This window comes from Sinocyclocheilus grahami, unplaced genomic scaffold (genome assembly GCF_001515645.1).
Source record: "Sinocyclocheilus grahami isolate Dianchi unplaced genomic scaffold, SAMN03320097.WGS_v1.1 scaffold148.1, whole genome shotgun sequence".
Classification (NCBI taxonomy): Eukaryota; Metazoa; Chordata; class Actinopteri; order Cypriniformes; family Cyprinidae; genus Sinocyclocheilus; species Sinocyclocheilus grahami.
The window spans coordinates 1,250,280-1,270,604 of record NW_015505327.1 but is presented as its reverse complement, the minus strand read 5'-3'; the positions used below and the strand labels follow the sequence as shown (position 1 = coordinate 1,270,604).

General features: G+C 42.2%; 2 protein-coding genes across 5 annotated transcripts in view; one reads left to right on the top strand and one right to left on the bottom strand.

Moving 5' to 3' along the window:
- Positions 1–20,325, top strand: part of LOC107591934 (endonuclease V) — a 208,601-nt gene that overhangs the window by 125,270 nt on the left and 63,006 nt on the right. The gene's annotated exons all lie outside the window — the stretch shown is intronic.
- LOC107591939 (NADH dehydrogenase [ubiquinone] iron-sulfur protein 7, mitochondrial) lies at positions 9,960–10,879 on the bottom strand. Its single transcript, XM_016281232.1, has 3 exons — positions 10,671–10,879; positions 10,224–10,270; positions 9,960–10,134 (listed from the first exon to the last, which is right to left on the bottom strand). Exons 1-3 carry the CDS (start codon positions 10,863–10,865, stop codon positions 10,020–10,022), a joined length of 357 nt encoding a protein of 118 aa, XP_016136718.1. The 5' UTR covers positions 10,866–10,879; the 3' UTR covers positions 9,960–10,019.

Here is a 20,325-nt window from a genome sequence, read left to right as displayed (position 1 = left end):
TCTGGGATTTCAGTATGGAGATAAAGGTTAGGGTTATACTTTTTCAGTATTACATGACGTCGTGAGTATGTATATTAGCACAGTTTGTTGTTTTTTGGGGGGCATCTGACAATGTTAGGACCCAGAAGCGGTGAAGCATTATATCAGATATAACAAGCAGATATTCTTAATCACTCTTATCCAACCGTGAATCTGCTATGAGCAAGAGGTGGAGGTGCACCACAATAAAACCCCGCCCTTTATTCAATATTCCGTTTCACTTGGAAATACATCATAACACTGAAGTCGGCTGCAACTTCCAGTTCACAGGTACTATAATATTGATTTTTTTCAAGGTATTGAAGTTAGAAATTCCTGTATCATTACCACTAATTCACATACTTTGTCAATAAGATAAAAGTGGGTTTTGTTGAAAATAGCTATTATCCACATAGATCTTTGATATTAATATTTTTTGGTAATTCATATATCGCAGGCTAAAAAGTAACTAATAACTAGTACTCGGAGTAGTTTTTGAGAGGAGTACTTTGTACTTTTACTTAAGTACTGTTTTGACACCAGTACTTTTACTTGTAATTGAGTATTATTTCAGTAATGTAACAGTACTTGTTCTTAAGTACAAATGTTCAGTACTCTTTCCACCACTGGTTAAAACCTACAAACTGTGGTTATGATCTTATTCCATCAAGATTAGTTAAGAACATTTTTGATATTATTGGTCCCAGTATACTGACTTTAATTAATAGAAGCTTCAAAACAGCAGTAGTTCCAATGGATTTTAAGCATGCCATTGTACAGCCCCTTTTGAAAAAAACTAATTTGGATTCAAATGTTTTATCTAATTACAGGCCTATTTCTAAATTGCCAGTTTTATCTAAGATTCTAGAAAAAGTTGCATTAAACCAATTGCAGACCTTTCTAGTTCAAAATGAGATCTTTGAGAAATTTCAGTCAGGGTTTAAAGCAAGTCATAGTACAGAAACGGCCTTGTTGAAAGTTTTAAATTATATTTTTATTTCGATTGATTCAGGCAGCTCAGTGGTTTTAGTTTAACTAAATCTCAGTGCTGCATTTGATACCATTGATCACAATATTCTTGTCTCTCATCTAGAAAAGATGGGATGGGCCTAGTCTTGTTTTCATTATATATGTTACCCTTAGGTTCTATATTTCATAAGCTGGAGTATTTTTTCATTGTTACGCAGATGACACTCAGGTGTATCTACCTTTGCAGAAACAGGATAAAAGCTCTTTTGAGTCATTTTTCAATTGTTTTCATGAAGTTAAATCTTGGATGCCACAAAATTATCTGAATTTGAATGAAAGCAAAACTGAAATAATCTGGTTCGGGGCTCCTAACACCCAAAACTCTTTTGACTTGCAATTTAGCTCCCTTCTGTAAATCTGTGGTGAAGAACCTTGGTATCTAATTTGATAGTTCTTTGAAATTTGATAAACAGATCAACTCCGTGGTCAAATCTTGTTCTATTTAAGATCAATAGCAAACAAAGGTTAAACCATTTCTGTCCTCCAGTGATTTTGAAAGGGTTATTCATGCTTTTATTTCTGTAAAACTGGATTACTGTAACTCACTGTATGTGGGTATTAGCCAAGTATTGTTAAATCGTCTTCAATTGGTTAAAAATGTGGCTGCTGGGCTTTTAACAGGTACTCGTAAAAACAGCATGTAAAACCGATTTTAGCATCACTTCAATGGTTGCCAGTGTAGTACAGAATTGATTTTAAACTATTGATTGTTGTATATAAAGCATTGCATAATTTGGCCCCACCATATTTAGTGGATCTCCTTCGTATATACAAACCACCCAGGTCTTTCAGATCAGCAAATCAAATGATTCTAGACATTGCAAGGACTAGATTGAAATTGAGTGGTGACCAGGCATTTGCAGTAGCAGCTACAAAGGGCTGGAATAAGCTACCTCTACATCTCAGACTGGCTCCGTCATTAGGTTATTTTAAAGTGCATTTACTTGAATTAGCGTTTGGTTCTGCAGATTAATTAGCAAGAGGCTTTTTTATAACATTTGTTGTTGTTGGACATTGTTTGTCTGAAAGTTAATTCTGTGTAATTTAGGGTTAGGGTTATTTAGGTTTAGGGTTTATTTAGAGATTGTACAGCACATTGGTCAACGTTACATTGTTTTAATTGTGCTTTATAAATAAATAAACAAAGAGAAACAGATTGTGTCTCTCATCAGGTCCGAGAACTGGTTTGTTACGATAGATCTCAAGGATGCATACTTCCACGTATCCATCCTTCCTCAACACAGAAGGTTCCTGAGGTTTGCTTTCGGGGGCGAAGCATACCCGTATCTGGTTCTTCCGTTAGGCCTGTCACTCTCACCCCGCACTTTCACTAAGTATGTGGATGCTGCCCTGGCTCTGTTGCGACTCCAGGGCATCCACATACTGAATTACATTGATTATTGGTTGATATTAGCTCAGTCAGAGCAGATGGCTGCTCGGCATCGAGATGTCGTCCTCGCCCATATGAAGGAGCTGGGGTTATGGCTCAACGCCAATAAAAGTGTGCTTTCTTCACTACAGAGGACCACTTTTCTGGGCGTGGTGTGGGATTCGACAACAATGCTGGCACGGTTGTCTCCTGCTCGTATCGAAGCGATTCTCACAGCTGTGAGGGGAGTGAGGGAAGGCCAGTCACTCATTGTCAAACAGTTTCAGAGACTGTTGGGTCTGAAGGCAGATGCGTCCAAGGTGATACTTTTTGGCATACTGTACTTGAGACCCTTGCAGTGGGGGCTCAGGACCAAGGGGTTTTACCCGAGGGGGAACCCGCTTTGCACGAACAAGGTCACGCGGCGATGCCTTAGTCATGTGGAAGAAACCTTGGTTCCTGTCTCAAGGCCCGATATTTGGGGCTCCCCAATATCGGGCCTCCCTCCCTCACAGGCTGGTGAGTGGTCATGAGTGGCCGCTCTGCCCAAGGTCTGTGGGAAGGCCATCATCTCACGTGGCACATAAACTGCCTGGAGATGCTGGCCTTGTTTCGAGCTCTAAAACACTTCCTTCCAGACCTAAGGGGACATCATGTGCTTATCCCCACAGACAACACATCGGTGGTCTCCTACATCAACCGGCAGGATGGTCTGTGCTCGGTCCCCCTTTAACAGGCTGGCACAACAGATCCTCCTGTGGGCTCAGGGAAAGCTCCTCTCAATCAAAGCAGTCTACATCCCTGAGCACCTCAATCAGGGAGCAGACATTCTGTCGAGACAGGGGCTGAGGGAATGGAGGGAATGGAGGCTTCACCCATAGGTGGTGGAGCTCCTATGGAGGGAGTTCGGCCAGGCGGAAGTGGATCTATATTCGTTGCAGGAAACGACACCGGAGAGGAGCTCCAATTGAGAGGAGCTTTCCCTGAGCCCACAGGAGGATCTGGTGTGCCAGCCTGTTAAAGGGGGACCGAGCACAGACCATCCTGCCGGTTGATGTAGGAGACCACCGATGTGTTGTCTGTGCGGATAAGCACATGATGTCCCCTTAGGTCTGGAAGGAAGTGTTTTGGAGCTCGAAACAAGGCCAGCATCTCCAGGCAGTCCGCTCTGGTTCTCCCTCACGCATCCAGCTCCACTTGGACTGGACGCCATGGTGCAGACGTGGCCAAGGCTCCGTCTGTATGCTTTTCCCCTGATCGCTCTGCTACCGGGAGTTCTGGAGAGAGTACGCCCGGATGGGGTCTATCTTCTGTTAGTAGCCCCGTTCTGGCTGGCCCGAGTATGGTTCTCGGACCTTGTGTCCCTCCTCGACGGCTCTCAGCGGGAGATTCTGATCAGGAGGCTCAGGCGGGGGGCACCATCCTTCACCCCCGCCCAGAGTTATGGAAGCTGTGGGCATGGCCCCTGAGGGGGCACAGCTCCTAGCATCCAGTCTCTCAACTGAGGTTGTTGAGACCATATTCCAGTCCAGAGCTCCCGCCACGAGGAAACTGTATGCCTTGAAGTGGAAACTTTTCACTACTTGGTGCGGACAGTGACTGCAAGACCCAGTCAGCTGCCCAGTTGGTACATTTCTGGAGTTTCTGCTGGAGCACTTCTACACAGGGTTATCTCCCTCCACTCTGAAGGTATAGGTGGTGGCCATAGCTGCTTACCACACCCTTCTAGGTGGTCAGTCAATGGGAAGACACCCGTTAGTTACACGTTTCCTCCATGGCAACCGGAGGCTGACGCCAGTACAGCGCACCAAGGTGCCCTCATGGGACCTGGCAGTGGTTCTGGAGGCTTTGTGCAATGCTCCTTTCGAACCCATTGAAGATATCTCTGACAAGCTCCTCACGCTGAAGACGATCTTCTTACTCACCATATCCTCGCTGAAGAGGATAGGGGATCTTCAGGCACTCGCTGTATCATGCCTGGAGTTTGCCCCGGGCATGGTTAGGGCGTTCCTTTACCCGAGACCAAGGGATGTCCCTAAGGTGACCACTTCTTTGCCAGGTCCTGTAGTACCGCAAGCCTTCTGTCCGCCGCCCTTCCAGGAAGCAGGCCAGGAAAGACTCAATCTGCTTTGTCCAGTGAGAGCACTGGATGCTTACGTTCACAGAGCTGCCCAGTGGCGTAAGGCATGTCAGTTATTCGTTTGCTTTGGTCTGCCTAAGAAAGGGGCTCCAGCGACCAAGCAAACTATGAGTAGGTGGGTGGTCGAGACTGTCACACTGGCCTACGAGTCCTCTGGCCTCCAGTCACCCATTAGGGTCAGAGCGCACTAAACTAGGGGTATGGCGGCCTCCAAGGCCTTATCAGTGGGCATGGCCCATCATGATATTTGTGCTGCGGTGGGCTGGTCCTCTCCCCACACATTTGTCTGGTTTTACAATTTAGACCTGACATCTACCCCAGGGTCCCAAGTTCTCTTGTCTTGATGTTCTCACCAGATACACACTAGACAGGGACTTTGCTCATATGGCGCAGTGGGTATTCTTGTTCCCAGAGTGTTTTGACTCAGCTCGAGTTCCTGAAGGGGAACGTCTCCAGGTTACGTATGTAACCATGGTTCCCAGAAGGGAACAAGATGCTGCGTCTCTCTGCCATACTCCCTGCAGGCACTCGCTTTCGCAGAAGCAAACATGTGCGCTTGCTGGATGCGCTTTTATGCCTCCTGGTTGCTCACATCACCCCGCTCGTGAGGTCTCGCTTCTCTATTGGACTGATTTCATACAGTACATGCTTCAGAACGTGGTCTCGTCGGGGCGTTCCCAAAGCATTTAGACGCAGTGTCTCGTTCCCTTCGGGGAACCATGGTTACATACGTAACCTGGAGACATTTCATGGTAACTTACCAACCAGGTTTCAAGAGCACCAAGGCAGATGCTTTCTCTCAGTAGTACGAATCCTCTTTACTACCCCCAACTAACAAACCTATCATCTTTCCCATGGGACATTACAACTGAGATCATGGACGCTCATGCATCAGATCCACCTACACCAGAAATCAACCTCACCTTTATTCATGACTGACCTACCTGTAATATCTCCAAATTCTCTTGACAACTACCAGCTGGACTGTTACATAAATCACCGGTCCCTCAACCCCTTGGCCACACATTGCCATAGATTTAGTCACTGACCTCCCTAACTTCATGGGTCACACTGCCTTCCTCCCTATGATAGATTGATTCTCCAAGGCATGTTGTTTCATTCCACTGCCCAAGCTACTCACAGACATAATACAGATAAACAAATTATAAAGCTTGGCTTAATGAATATTAGATGCCTTTCTACAAAAGCGATTTTTGTAAATGATATGATCACAGATCATAACTTAGATGAGCTCTGTTTGACAGAAACCTGTCTAAAACCATATGATTACATTATTTTAAATGAGTCTACCCCAAAAATATTACTATTATAAACATGAGCTGCATCCAAAAAGGTAAAGGGGAAGGTTTTCTACAATTTATAGTAATATGTTCAGTATTTCTCAGAAGTCTGGTTTCAAGTATAATTCGTATGAAGTAATGGTGCTTCATATAATATTATCCAGAGAAAAAAAGTGTTAATGATAAATCCCCTGTGATGTTTGTACTGGCTACTGTATACAGGGCACCATACAGACTTTATCAAATAATTTGCTGATTTTATATCTGAAGTTAGTGCTGGCTGCAGATAAAGTCCTATTTTTTGGTGACTTTAATATCCATGTTGATAATGAAAAAGATGCATTGGGATCAACATTTATAGACATTCTGAACTCCATTGGGGTTAGATAACATATGTCATGGCCTACTCATTGTTGTAATAATACTTTAGACTTAATACGGTCACATGGAATTGATATGAATGGAGTTGAAATTCTGCAGCAGTGATGATATCTCTGATCATTATCTAGTCTCGTGAAATATCCATATAGCTAAAGCTACAAATTCAACTCCTTGTTACAAATATGGTAGAAGTGATGGAAAGACTGCTTTGTAAATAATCTTCCTGACTTGTCTCAATTCCTTAGCAACTCCAGTAGCTCATAAAAACATGAAGTTGTAACAGAAACTATAAACTCGCTCTTTTCTAGCACTTTAGATATGGTTGCTCCTTTACGCTTAAAGAAGATTAAGGAAAACTGTCCGATATCATGGTATAACAAGCCTTAAAGAGAGCAGCCTGGAGAATGAAGCGCAGCTGGAAGAAAACAAAACTAGAGGTATTTCATATTGCATGGCGGGAAGGTAGTTCTACTCATAGAAAAGCTCTAAAAACTGCTTACTTTTCGTCTCTCTTAGAAGAAAACAAACACAACCCCAGGCATTTATACAATACAGTGGCTAAATTAATGAATAATAAAGCATCAACAGACACAGACACATACCCCAGCAGAACAGCAGTAATGACTTTATGAAATTCTTTACTTCCATGATCGATACTGTAGCGTCTGGACCACTCAAACACACAATATATATTTTGTTAGCTAGATTTAACAAATACTCTGTAACACCCCAGGAAGCTGAACAGGCCCCTGGTTCCATAGCAATGCTGACACCCGATACATTTATGACCTCCTGGAATTTAGGTGAAGAAAATCGCTTCCTTGCCCATAAGGAAAATCCACAAGGGAAGGACTTTTCTTTGCTAATTAATTAATAGGAAAACCTTTCTTTGAATGAACACATGATCCTTCAGGTCATTGGGTATATTATTGTCATTGTGTATTTTGTCTTTGAAATTGTATACTGTGATGCAGGCTTATAATCGAAACACACTCCTGTCATCCTTTCACTATATGTAATCCTACCTTGCTTCGTATCTATGAATTCGCCTTCTTATGATCGAAACAAGCGTGTATATTATATATTGGTACATAGGCAATATATATTAGGGTCCTGAGAATCTTTAGTAATTTCGATTCTCGGTAAGAAATAACATATCCAAGTCAGTATCTGCAATTAGTTCATTTAGATAGGGGCCCTTGTCTGAGATGGAGCGATAGTTCAGCAGAGCAAAGTGGTTTTGCAGTACACCGATATTTCCGGTTAAGTTGATGTTTGAGTCTGTCTTTTTTATTTAGACAAGTGATTGCAGTAGGTGACAGTCTCTTAGTAGACATTTTGATATAACCAGAGCTCTGTTACTAGACCAAATGCTTGGAATGACAGAAGGTGTTGGGTTCTGAATGTTAAAAATCCTTCAGACTGAGTGATGTATGTAGCACGGACGTCGTTTGATCCCCAGTGAGCGGCAGTGCTCGTACGTCACAGAGTCAAGGCATGGGTGCCCATTAAGCACCCTGTGTTCACTACACAGGTATCCAAATTCCATGTTGGGAGGTAATCCAATAGTAATTAAGAAAGACAGAGACAGTGCAAGTACCAAAGCCTTTGACATGCTGGTGATAGCCGTGAGAAAACCGGCTATCAGCAAAGCCACGTTAGTCAGAACCACAACATCTACAAAACTTACGGAAAGGAAAGCTGCCTGACCAGACAGTAAGCCAGTAGAAAGACTGGAAATAAGAGTGTTAACTCGCCTCACAGTCAGTCCGATAGATGAAGGATCGAGGGGTGAGAGGGCTCGCAGCAGCCCAGCGCCAAAGTCCGTCAAGCCAAGCAGAGGGAGTGAATCCAGTGTTCAATTTGCAGGACAAAAACAAATGAAGTAAAGTAACGAACATAGATGATAGGCAGCCAGATGCACAGAGCGTTCCCACACCTGAAGTTTTTCTCAATGTAATCCATATATTCCATCTAAGCTACTAAAAGAGGTGTTTCCAGAAGTCATAGATCCTCTTCTGAATATTATTAATTCGTCAATGGCATTAGGATATGTCCCCAAAAACTTCAAATTGGCTGTTTTTAAGCCTCTTATTAAAAAACCGCAACTTGAACCAAGAGAATTAGTTAATTATAGACCGATCTCAAATCTCCCTTTTCTGCCAAAAATACTAGAAAAGGCAGTATCCTCTCAGCTATGTTCCTTCTTAGCAAGAAATGGTATCTGTGAGGATTTCCAGTCTGTATTTAGACCGTATCATTGTATTGAAACTGCTTTCATCAGAGTTACAAATGACCTGCTCTTATCATCAGATCGTGGTTTTATTTCTATATTAGTGCAATTGGATCTTAGCACTGTGTTTGACACTATCGTAGACACTATAGTAGACTACAAAATGATGTTGGCATTAGTGGAATTGCATTGTCATGGATCACATCTTACTTATCTGACCGTCAACAATTCATAGCAGTGAATGACAAGGTATCATATCGATCACAAGTACAGTATGGAGTACCACAAGGCTCAGTACTAGGGCTGTTGCTTTTCGCGCTTTACATGTTACCCTTGAGAGATATCATCAAGAAACATGATGCTGATGATACTCAGCTCTATATTTCTTCGCAGCCCAATGAAACATTCCAATTTTTTTTGCAAAACTAACGGAATGCATAGTTAATATAAAAAACTGGATAACTAGTAATTTCCTACTGCTAAATTCTGAAAAAAAAACGTATTAAACTTATTGGACCAAAAACCTCCGCATGTAATTACCTAAAACACTGTCTAACACTTGATGGCTGCTCTGTTAATTCTTCGTCATCAGTTAGGAACCTAGGTGTGCTATTTGATAGTAATCTTTCCTTTGAAAACCATGTTTCTAGCATTTGTAAAACTGCATTTTTCCATCTTAATGACAACCTATGCTCTCAATGCAGAAATGTTAATTCATGCGTTCATGACATGAAGGTTAGATTATTGTAATGCTTTATTGGGTGGTTGCTCTGTGCGCTTAATAAACAAACTCCAGCTGGTCCAAAATACAGCTGCTAGAGTTCTTACTAGAACCAGGAGGTACGTCCATGTTAGCCGGTTCTGTCAACTCTGCACTGGCTTCCTATTGAACATCAAATACATTTTAAAATATGGGTGGCTTGATACCACTTTTTCATATCGGATACCAATACCACAAATTTGAGTATCTGCCGATACCGATTCTGATCCAATACCATATTTTTCTTCCTCTTAAACAAATAAGCTGTTAATAACACATTTGTCAGGAGGATGCACTTTGCTTAAGATAGCCATCTAAAAAGCATCATGCTCAAACATTGCAACGAATGTTCTACTCCCCTAATGAAGAAATATATAGCCCACAACATGACTCAGTTGTGCAATACTGCTGCTTCATTTTTATTTAAATATTTCAAACAGAACTTTTAGTAGCATTTTTAATTAGTCAGCACCATTTAAACATTCAAAATGAAATTTAAAGTGCAACTTTGTGAAAATTTAAAAAAGTATAATTCCAGTGTCAAATACTGGATGTAACGCAACACTCAATGTTCCTACCTTTATAAGTAAACCATAACTTAAGTATAGCTTAAAGGGGTCATATGATGCGATTTCAAGTTTTCCTTTCTCTTTGGAGTGTTACTGGAGATGGAAGTTCTCTTGTTCACGTCTCATATATTGAGACACAGACACTGAAAACACTGCGAGCGTCATGCGTGTAGCAGACGAAACCGCACCACTCGTTCACACAGAGACACACAGAACATGCTATAGCTTGTTTAAATGAAACACACCTGGGACGTAGATGTCCACTGGAACGATGCGATCACAACCCCGGACCACTGAATAGGAGTAGTGATAGTAGCCACCACCGTTAGCACAGCTACCAGGAAGAGAGAAACAAGACAAAACATAATGAAGTATGATACAGATTAACTAGTTTGTCCTGATCAGCTTATTTGCGTTTCTCACCTTCCCATTGAAATTACATATCTGGGCTCTGGCATTTGGTCATACACCTGCCATTAACAAGACATTCGTGCAGAACATTATTACACTGAAGCATAAACAGAAATATTAAAGGGATAGTTCACAAAAAACAAATCTGTCATCATTTACTCACTCTGATGTCGTTTCAAACATGTACGAGTTTCTTTCTTCTTGTGAAGACAAAAGATGATATTTTAAAGAATGTTGGTAACAAAGCAGCCATTGACTTCCATAGTACGGAAAAAAACGTTTAGGTGTGGGTCATTCTTCAAAATATCTTCCTGTGTGTTCAGCAGAAGAAAGAAAATCATACAGGTTTGGAACGACTTGATGATCAGTAAATGATGACCATTTTAATTTTTGGGTGAACTGTTTTTTTAAACCTTTATATTAAAGGGTAGTTTATTAATATTGATATGGTGCAATTACCTTACGCAGTGCAGGAGCCATTTTGTTGGTTAATGTCCCTGCGACTATCATGACATCAGCCTGTCTGGGACTGGCTCTGAACACGACACCGAACCGATCCATGTCGTAACGAGGAGCCGCCATGTGCATCATCTCCACAGCACAACATGCTAGGCCAAAGGTCATGGGCCACAGGGAGCTCTGAAATACAAACATGTTACATTTTTAACTCTTCCCCCCATTTTTACAGGAAAAAAATTATACGCTAAATTCCAGTTTTTTAGGGTCAGTTAATTTTTTTAAGGGGTCATATGATGCGATTTCAAGTTTTCCTTTCTCTTTGGAGTGTTACAAGCTGATTGTGCATAGATAAGATCCCTGAAGTTACAAAGACTAAAGTCTCAAAACAAAAGAGATTTTCTTTATCAAAGTTAAGACTCTGCCACGCCCCCCTAAAATGGCTCGTTCTAACACGCCCCCACATATCTACCTCACTATGTGAAATATTAGCATAATGCTGCCCAAATGTTCACGCAAAGAAAGAAAGCGTGATTTCAATAACCGCAGTTAGTGTCGAAGCAGCCATGTCAGGGAGACGCTGTGTTTCTAGGCGAAAGCAAAAGCACTTTATTTGGCCTTCCGAAAGTAGATGCATTTAGGAATCTTTAAGATCACTTACAACAGAACAGCAATGCATTTTATGGACGACCGTTTGTGAACCTAGGAGAAGAGGTAATTCTGACTTTGCTATGACAATCTGGTGCTTCTGAATCAGCTACTGTTTTATTAGTTTAAGTGTTTGCTATTGACTGTTCAAATGCGGAGTTTTGTGCATTGTGTGTGTGTGTGTGTGTGCGCGCGAGCGAGAGCGAGAGAGAGAGAGAGGTCACATCAGAGTGGAGTCAGCTGTCTTAACTATGGCTTGTGTACTGCAAACACATACCAGCTTCATCACTGTGTGCTTCATCACATGCGACTCTGTTCCCCTTTCGGGCTCTGTCTTCACACTTATTTTGAAAGATGACGCTTATGGTAAGGGGCGTTACATTTCCGACGACTGCTTGCAGTGTTCGACCAATCACAATGCACTGGGTCAGCTGGCCAATCAGAGCAGACTGCGCTTGTCTGAAGGAGGGACTTTGTAGAAAACTAAGCGTTTGAGAGAGGCGGGCATAGAGGACCTACAATAATGTACAGTATTTGAAAAATAATGTGTTTTTTGAACATTAAAGCATGACAACATATTCTGTTACACCAAATACACAAAATAATGATCTTTAAAAAAGGATCTTATGACCCCTTTAACAAAAACAATAGTATCTCCATTATAAAATGTACCGTAAAACAGTACAATAAGGCACTCACAAATTAAATTGTAGGCCATCACACCTGATATCACGGTACATATGTGCACTGAAAAAAAAACTAGGGTAGACAGTTGTCACGGAAACACCAGGCTCTTCCACCTATCAACAGTGGTGTATTAAAGTACCTGAAAGCCATACTCAAGTAAAAGTACAGATATCTTACCAGAAAATTACTTTGGTAAAAGTTGAAGTCACCATTTAGAATATTACTTGAGTAAAAGTCTTAAAGTATGTGATATTTATTGTACTTAAGTACGAAAAGTATTTTTTAATCTTAAACGTACTTAAGTGAGTGACGTGACGTGACATGTGGCCAAGTATGGTGACCCATACTTGGAATTAGTGCTCTGCATTTAACCCATCCAAAGTGCACACACACAGCAGTGAACACACACACACCTTGAACACGCACCCGGAGCAGTGGGCAGCCATTTTATGCTGCGGCGCCCGGGGAGCAGTTGGGGGTGCCTTACTCAAGGGCACCTCAGTCGTGGTATTGAAGGTGGGAGAGAGCGCTGTACATTCACTCCCCACACCTACAATCCCTGCCGGTACGAAACTCGAACCCCGCAACCTTTGGGTTACAAGTCCGACTCTCTAACCCAGGGGTAGGCAAGTTCGGTCCTAGAGAGCAGCAGTCCTGCAGAGTTCAGCCCCACCCCTGAAAAAAAACCCCCCCTGCCTATAGCCCTAGTAATCCTGAAGACATTGATTAGCTTGTTCAGGTGTGTTTGATTAGGGTTGGAGCTGAACTCTGCAGGACTGCGGCTCTCTAGGACCGAACTTGCCTACCCCTGCTCTAAACGTTAGGCCATGACTTCCCCTAAGTATTGAAGGTAAAAGTACAAGTAAATGCAAAATGGAAAAGAAATTCACAATTTGTACAGTGTCCCAACTTTTTTGGAATCGGGGTTGTATAATATATATATAAAATGTTCATACACAGCTTGAGTAGCAAGATTGTTCAGTTTTAATTCTTCCGTTTTTTATATTTGGTTAAGAATAAGAAGCACTTCATTCAGTATGTAGTTTCTTTCATTCCAACATAAGAAAACATTTCTAGAATCTGCATCTGAAATGGCATTTAGATATATTTACACAGTTTGTGTATCTCAGAGGGGACATGGATGCATTTAAACTGCAGTTACAGATGCATACATAGGCCTCATGTTTTGTTTTTAACATAAAACATTGAACAATGATATTTGAAATCATTTAAAACATGAAAAAAAGTCGAAATGTGAAATTAAAACTGCCAGTAGGTGACAACAAGTGACTGTTAATGAGTGAGTCGTTGAGATTCAACCGATTCATTCAAACGACTGATTCATTCAGATACAAAGCATTTGACTGTTAATGAATCACTGAATCATTTATTCAACTGATTCGTTCAAAAAGCTGATTCATTCAATAAGTAAACACCGTACATTGCTCAGAGACGCAAAACAGTGCTGTCATCTTTATTTGGAACTATTTTCGTTGGCAAACTTGAGCAAAAACAAGCAATATTATGTCTAAAATGTAAGTCACATTGCTTTACTGAACTTGTATAAAATTATTAAATGTGTTCATGCTGATATCTGCAGAAAAATGGTACTCTTTGTGTGATTTAGATTAAGTTAACTATATTAAATTATATAAATCTAAAAAGCATACAGAAGCATTTTTGCTGTCTACAATTTAGAATGCCTTGAATTTAGAGTTTTAATAGACTAACAAATCAACGTGCGTGCACTCGGTGTGTGTGATCTGGTGATATAGCCTACTTGATAAATGTTAAATCGCACATCATTACAACAACACTTACCAAAATTATCGCAGACGATGCTGTATCGCACACCCCAGACTCGACTTGAGTGGAAAATTAAATCATCTGCGGTTATGAGCAAAAGTGTTTTTAGGAGTCTAACTTGCAAGCGCCAGACCACTGATTCATCAAACCTGCTTTCCTGCAGTCCGGGTTTTTCTGATTTCTGACTATTTTGTAGTAAGTAACAAATATGCTTCGTGGGAAATGTATCAGAGTAAAAGCATACATTTTAATTAGGAAATGTAGTGGAGTAAAAGTTGACTGAAATATAAAAACTCAAGTAAAGTGCAGATACTCTCAAAAAATACTTAAGTACTGTAATGAAGTATTATTACCTATCAACGATCACAATCACCAGAGTTCTGAGCACGCACACCTGACAGTCATTCACCACTAATCAACTTGGCACTATAAAGCCCCGTCCACACAGAGCTGTATACGCATACATTTTGTTTCGTATAGGCGTTTCGTTCACACGGATTCTGCGTTTTAGGAGAGTGAAACCGATATTTTCGGTCCCCGAGTGGATAAATCTGAAAATCGCGCCCTTGCGTTTTTGTGTGGACAGCGAATCCGTATATTTTCTGAAACTATGACGTTATTAGCCCATGTCTCGCCCCTAGTCAGACACTGGTACATCATGTAAAAGCAACAAAAACATGAACAAACACTGAACGATTGCCTTTTTATTAACTAACATTAATACAGATTAATAAATGTATTGTTCCATGTTCGTTTGTATACCGCGCGCAAGGTTTATGCGCATAGTCTAAGTCTTCTTCTCCGTTTTTAGTGCATCTCTGTGGCAGAATTACAGCGCCACATACTGGTCTGGCATGTATACTACATCGTTTTGTGTCGGTTTCGTGTGGATGCAGATATTTTTTGAGACAAGGGAAAAAAAGAATGGATAGGGAAAGCTCTGGCTTCGTGTGGACGTAGCCTAAGAGCACACATATCACTCAGTCACATTGTCTGATCTCCCTTGTGGAAAGAGGACTCCTACCCATGCTCATTACTTACCTGCGATCCCTTGTCAAGCTTCAAGATCTCCTTCGTCTCCCCTGTGTGCTCCTGTGTCTTCCCCAACCTACTTACCTACTTAATTTACCTGGAACCAGCTCCTGGAAAATCCTTCATCCATTCCTTCACTCTCTGTGTGCTCCAAAATCTGGTAAAAGAGAACATTATCATCAGTATCTTCATTTCCTTCATCAAAGACTCTATATCTGCCAATACTCACCTGCTGTTGTTGATATCTTCAAACTGTACAATAAACCCACCTGTTTGGTTCTAACCATTCTTTGTCTGGAGTCTGACTTCCCGTTACAGAAGACCAGACCTTAGCATCATGAACCAGACAGGCGCAGACCCCTTGCAGGAGCTGGTTGATTAATTTCGTCATGTTCTCAGTCCACCTGTCATTACTACACCAGCACCTGATTCACCACCAATCACTACTTCTTCTGGACCGATGGGAAATGAGCCAGTCGCTGCCAGTCCCAATCCGGCACCCTACTCTGGCTGAAATCTGCTTGTTGGTTCTGGAGAGATCCACCGCTGGGATAGTCTTAGGGCGCCCATGGCTCATTTCCCATGATCACTCCATCTCTTGGGCCACCGGAGAAGTACTGAAGTGGGGCGAGGAGTGTTTTCCACAATGTTTCCCTTATCTTCCAAGACCCCTCTCATCAACTCCTGTAATTCCAGTTAACTCCACCTCCATCGAGAATCCCCTTGAAAGTCGCTCCACTGATGTACCTAAAGAATATGCCCCCACTTAAGTGAAGTTTTTTGCCCAAAACAAGCCTCCCAATTACCACCTCATAGACAATGGGACTGTGCCATTGACCTCCTACCCGATGAACCAGTGCCCAGAGGTAAAATCTACTCTCTATCTATTCCCAAACAGAAGGCCATGGAGTATATTGAGGAGGCATTACAAAAAGGATATATCCGTCCATCCACTTCCCCTGCTGCTTCTAGTTTTTTCTTCGTGGCAAAGAAGGATGGAGGCTTGAGGCCTTGTATTGACTATGGGGCATTAAACAAAATCACCATAAAATACCGTAATACACTTCCCCTCATCCCAGAAGCACTAGAACAACTTCGCGGAGCCAGGATCATCACTAAGCTGGACCTCAGAAGTGCTTATAACCTCATTCAGATACGGGAGGGGGACGAGTGGAAGACAGGCTTTGTGACACCTACAGGCCACTTTGACTACCCTGTGATGCCTTATGGACTTGTCAATGCCCCCTCCATATTCCAGGGTTATATGAATGAGGTGTTCTGGGAGTTCCTTCACCGCTTCGTGCTGGTCTACATAGATGACATCTTGGTGTACTCCCGAAACGATGCCGAGCATGTTTCTGTGGTCCTCCAATGGCTCCACGAGCACCAACTCTACCTCAAGGCTGAAAAGTGCACCTTCCACCAATCTTCAATCCAGTTCCTAGGATATCACATCAGTCATCAAGGTATCAAGATGGACAAGGAGCAATCAAGTCTTGGCCCATTCCTACAACAATAAAAGAACTCCAATGATTCCTAGGCTTCTCTAATTTCTATCGACATTTCATCCAAAACTACAGCTCCATCACTGCTCCACTTACCAACCTCCTGAAAGGCAAGCCCAAGTCTCTGTCCTGGACACCAGCTGCTACATCGGCCATGAAGATCCTCCAAGAAGCCTTCACTTCAGCTCCACTCCTGGTCCATCCTGACCCACAAAAACACTTTGTTATCGAAGTCTACGCTTCTACCTCTGGAGTTGGAGCCGTCTTGTCACAGCAGCAGGAGAATCATCCTCAACTCCATCCATGTGCCTTTTTCTCCTGGAAGCTATCCTCAGCAGATCAAAACTACGACATCGGAAATAGAGAACTTCTTGCCATCATACTCGCCCTTGAGGAATGGAGACACTGGCTTGAAGGGGCTCGCCATCCGTTTATGGTTTATACGGATTAACATAAAATAATCTACTAAACAGAATGAGAAAACACCCACTTACCCAACAACCACTGCGGGAACCTGGATATATCCAAATGTTTAAACTCTCAGCCTATATTCAACAGCCGCCACCCGCACACCCAACATTAACTGAAATAAAACACAGATAGCGACTCGCACTACATCCATGGCTGATAAGCAAACAGAATACATCAAATGCGTACCTGGGGGGGAAGACAGATACTCATTCCGCAGCAGAGCAGAACAATCACAACAAGGGCACCAAAACAAGCGCAAAACACAGGAGCAACTGCGCACAGCATCTCTCCTAACAAAACAAGTGAGATGCGAATGAAAATCAACAAAAAATTAGAACCAAAATAAAGCAAGCAAATACAATACACAACTTTACTCACCTGAACTGACCCACAGTTGCACTTAGCCGAAGCACAGGATTTCAGACCACCTCTGGTATATGATGCCTGCCTAGGTAACACATGCCAATGGCTTTGTAATATATATATATATATATATATATATATATATATAAAATAGTGGCCAGAAATTCTGTTGCTCCTTCCACACCCAGTTTCTGTTCCAAGCGATTTCCTCGTACATCTGTAAATTATTTATAAGTATCTGATGCCCAAGCGGTATTCCTAAACGTATAATATTATTCAATAACTAACAAAATTGTGAACGTGTGATGATCTGACCGCTCCTACTCTAGTGTACGGTAAATGATAGACGTGTCAATCAGAGTGAAGATCCAATTCAAACACGCTCCAACTGTTTAACAGTGGCCGATTGGTCTCTACATGTCGTCCCCACTCACCATATCGTAGACCAAGTTCCCATTGGTTGGATTACCAATGTTTTTTGAAAAAAGTGGCTTTTCCAACCTATAATCTTTTATTAACAGCTTACTGCCGCATCAGTGAGTTTTCCCTCAGCCCTCGCAGCAAACTATAATCTTCCTTGGTCATTACCGCAATAGTGACAAATCCTTATTAGCTTTTTTACCCCAACAACAGCGATTTCGCTCATAATCATGTGTTATTAATTTCTCTGCCGCGGCAGAGATGTTCTCTCCTGCAAACTTTTAACCACTTCAGCAAAATTACATTTTTTCGTATTGAATTAAATTTTCCTTTCCACTGCTGCAGCAGTGGCTTTTCCACCCTGTAATCTTTCATTAACCGTTCACTGCCACAGCAGTGAGTTGTCCCTTAGCCCTCGCAGCAAACTATTATCTTCCTTATTAGCTTTTAGCCCACTGATTCAGTTGAAAATAACATAAAAAAAAATAATAGTATAATGTATAATAACAACTATATAATAACTAGTGGTTAAACGGATCGTAGTTGATCGGTGATCCGTACGGATCAAGCCCCACGGTTCGGCATGCATGTGATCTGCGGATTAATTGAAATTTAACCATAATAGAGTATAAGTTTATAATTTGTTCGTATTTACACAAGCAAGCAAATTTTAAACAATTCCAGAGAGAAAAGCCGAAAGTGAACTCGATTCGTTACTCGCACACATTAAGCGAGCACACGCATTTCAGATGGCGCGCGAACACCGAACTGAATCCTCTTCTGAATCCTCTGAACAGACACATAAAATTATGACAAAATACCCATCTCAACAATCATTCAGGTAAACACAGTCAGTTATGTCTCAAGTGAATGAAAACAGATTAGAAAGAAATCGGATGTGAAGTGTATCATTATATCGGATCCGTGCATCAGGTCTTAAAGGGACATCAGCCTATAAATGCTGCTGCTGTCATTAATGATCATCAAACAACAAAACAGCTGTGATAAAAATCTGTTTAATTTATACAGTGAACACTATGCAGTGTTATTTTCCCAAATTATTAAATTTCTGTATTTGAATACCACCAACCTTATTTTATTTGTAACATATTCTGTTGTATTTATCTATGTTTGTAATCTGTGTATTGTTCTTTTTACTGGCTGTTCTCTTGTCTCTTTAATCATGTTTAAACTTTCTTAGTTAATGTAGTAGTATTTGCTGTGGTATCAAAGAAGTACTTCGCTTTAAGTAATAAATGGAAAGCAAGTAAAATGTAAATATTTTTCTTTCTTGCTGATCCGAAAAATGATCCGATCCGTGGGTCAAAAACCGTAATGTGATCCGAACCTTGAGATTTGTGATCCGTTGAACCACTAATAATAACACTGCTTCCCTATCGATACTACACTCATACGGAGTCTTGCTAGACGCTATGGGACAAAGTCCTTTTTTCTCCTGAACTGAAGCCTTTTTCGATCACGCAGTGAAACTGCACGGCCACTGGTTCGTGCAGTATGTTTTAAAAACGAACCAATGGCTCGGCAGCGGTGCTGCACGAACTTATGGCCACGAAGCCTGCCAAAGCCCACCAGAATAGGCGGAATCATCTGGCTATATAAGCGGCCGCTTCACAATAGGATTCAGATTTTTTCTCCTTCAGCGACGACGATGTTCTTCGCGATCTCCGCTGACTGAAGAACCGGCTCGCCGTTGACATGCCTCGCAGTGCATTAAGCTGGACCAGCGACATCTCTGCTCGGCTGATTTGCCGCTCCTCCCGCTGCCTTCAGCGTCGTAGCAGCAGAGATCCCAGCTAATTCCCCTGCCGCCATCCGGCGAGCCTAAAAGAGCTTATTTATAAGAGGTAAGTTCTTAAAAGAGCAAATTTTCTGGCGACATTGTTGCAGATGTCGTGCTGCGAGTGTGGTTCGTGCAGGGAGCCCTGCATGATGCAGAGGGGTAGTGAGTGCATCACCTGACTGGGCAGCCCCCACACAGAGACTACTCCTCACTGAGACGGAATGCTCTCACTGAGAGCATGAGTCTCACCCCTCTCCACTCGCGCCCCACCTTCTTAACGAAGGCAGATCCACTCTCTCATTTCTCCTCTCTCAGCAAAGCTTGGAGATGGAAACAGCAGAGCCAGAGCCAGTTACCTCGGAGGAAGAAACTCGCAAATTTGCAGTTTGAGCGATCAGGCTTGAGGGATTTTACGCTGACACACATCCCATATGCCTCACTTGATCCACCAGTGTGTGTGTTACACGCAAGGAACAGCACCCCTCGATCCATCGAGCAGCGCAGCTTCGCATTTGTGTGTGTCACGGAGGCTGCTTTCACTATTGAAGCGTGAGTCTGTCCCTGCTCTTGCGTTTCTCCCCTACCAGTTACATCGGAGAAAGAAACCGCGAATGCGTGGGTTGACTTTTGATCTGCCTGTGTTAACACAAAGATCATCAGTATCCCTCTTCTAATGAGCGGTTTTGATCTTTTTAGGTGGATTGAAAAGGAATGCTTTCACTAATGATTACCATTGACCGCTTCAGATTCTATACGCGTCTGGGCCACGCCCACGGGGGCTGACTGCTCTTTCTACGAGAGCATTGAGTCTAGCGCCCCCAAACGGCCTCTGTAATGCCTCCAAGCACCCCGTCCAGTTCCGGGTGCTGGTGACAATGCGTTTGTTGTGAACTCCGTTGTGAGTACTGGGCCCGTTCAAAAGTGC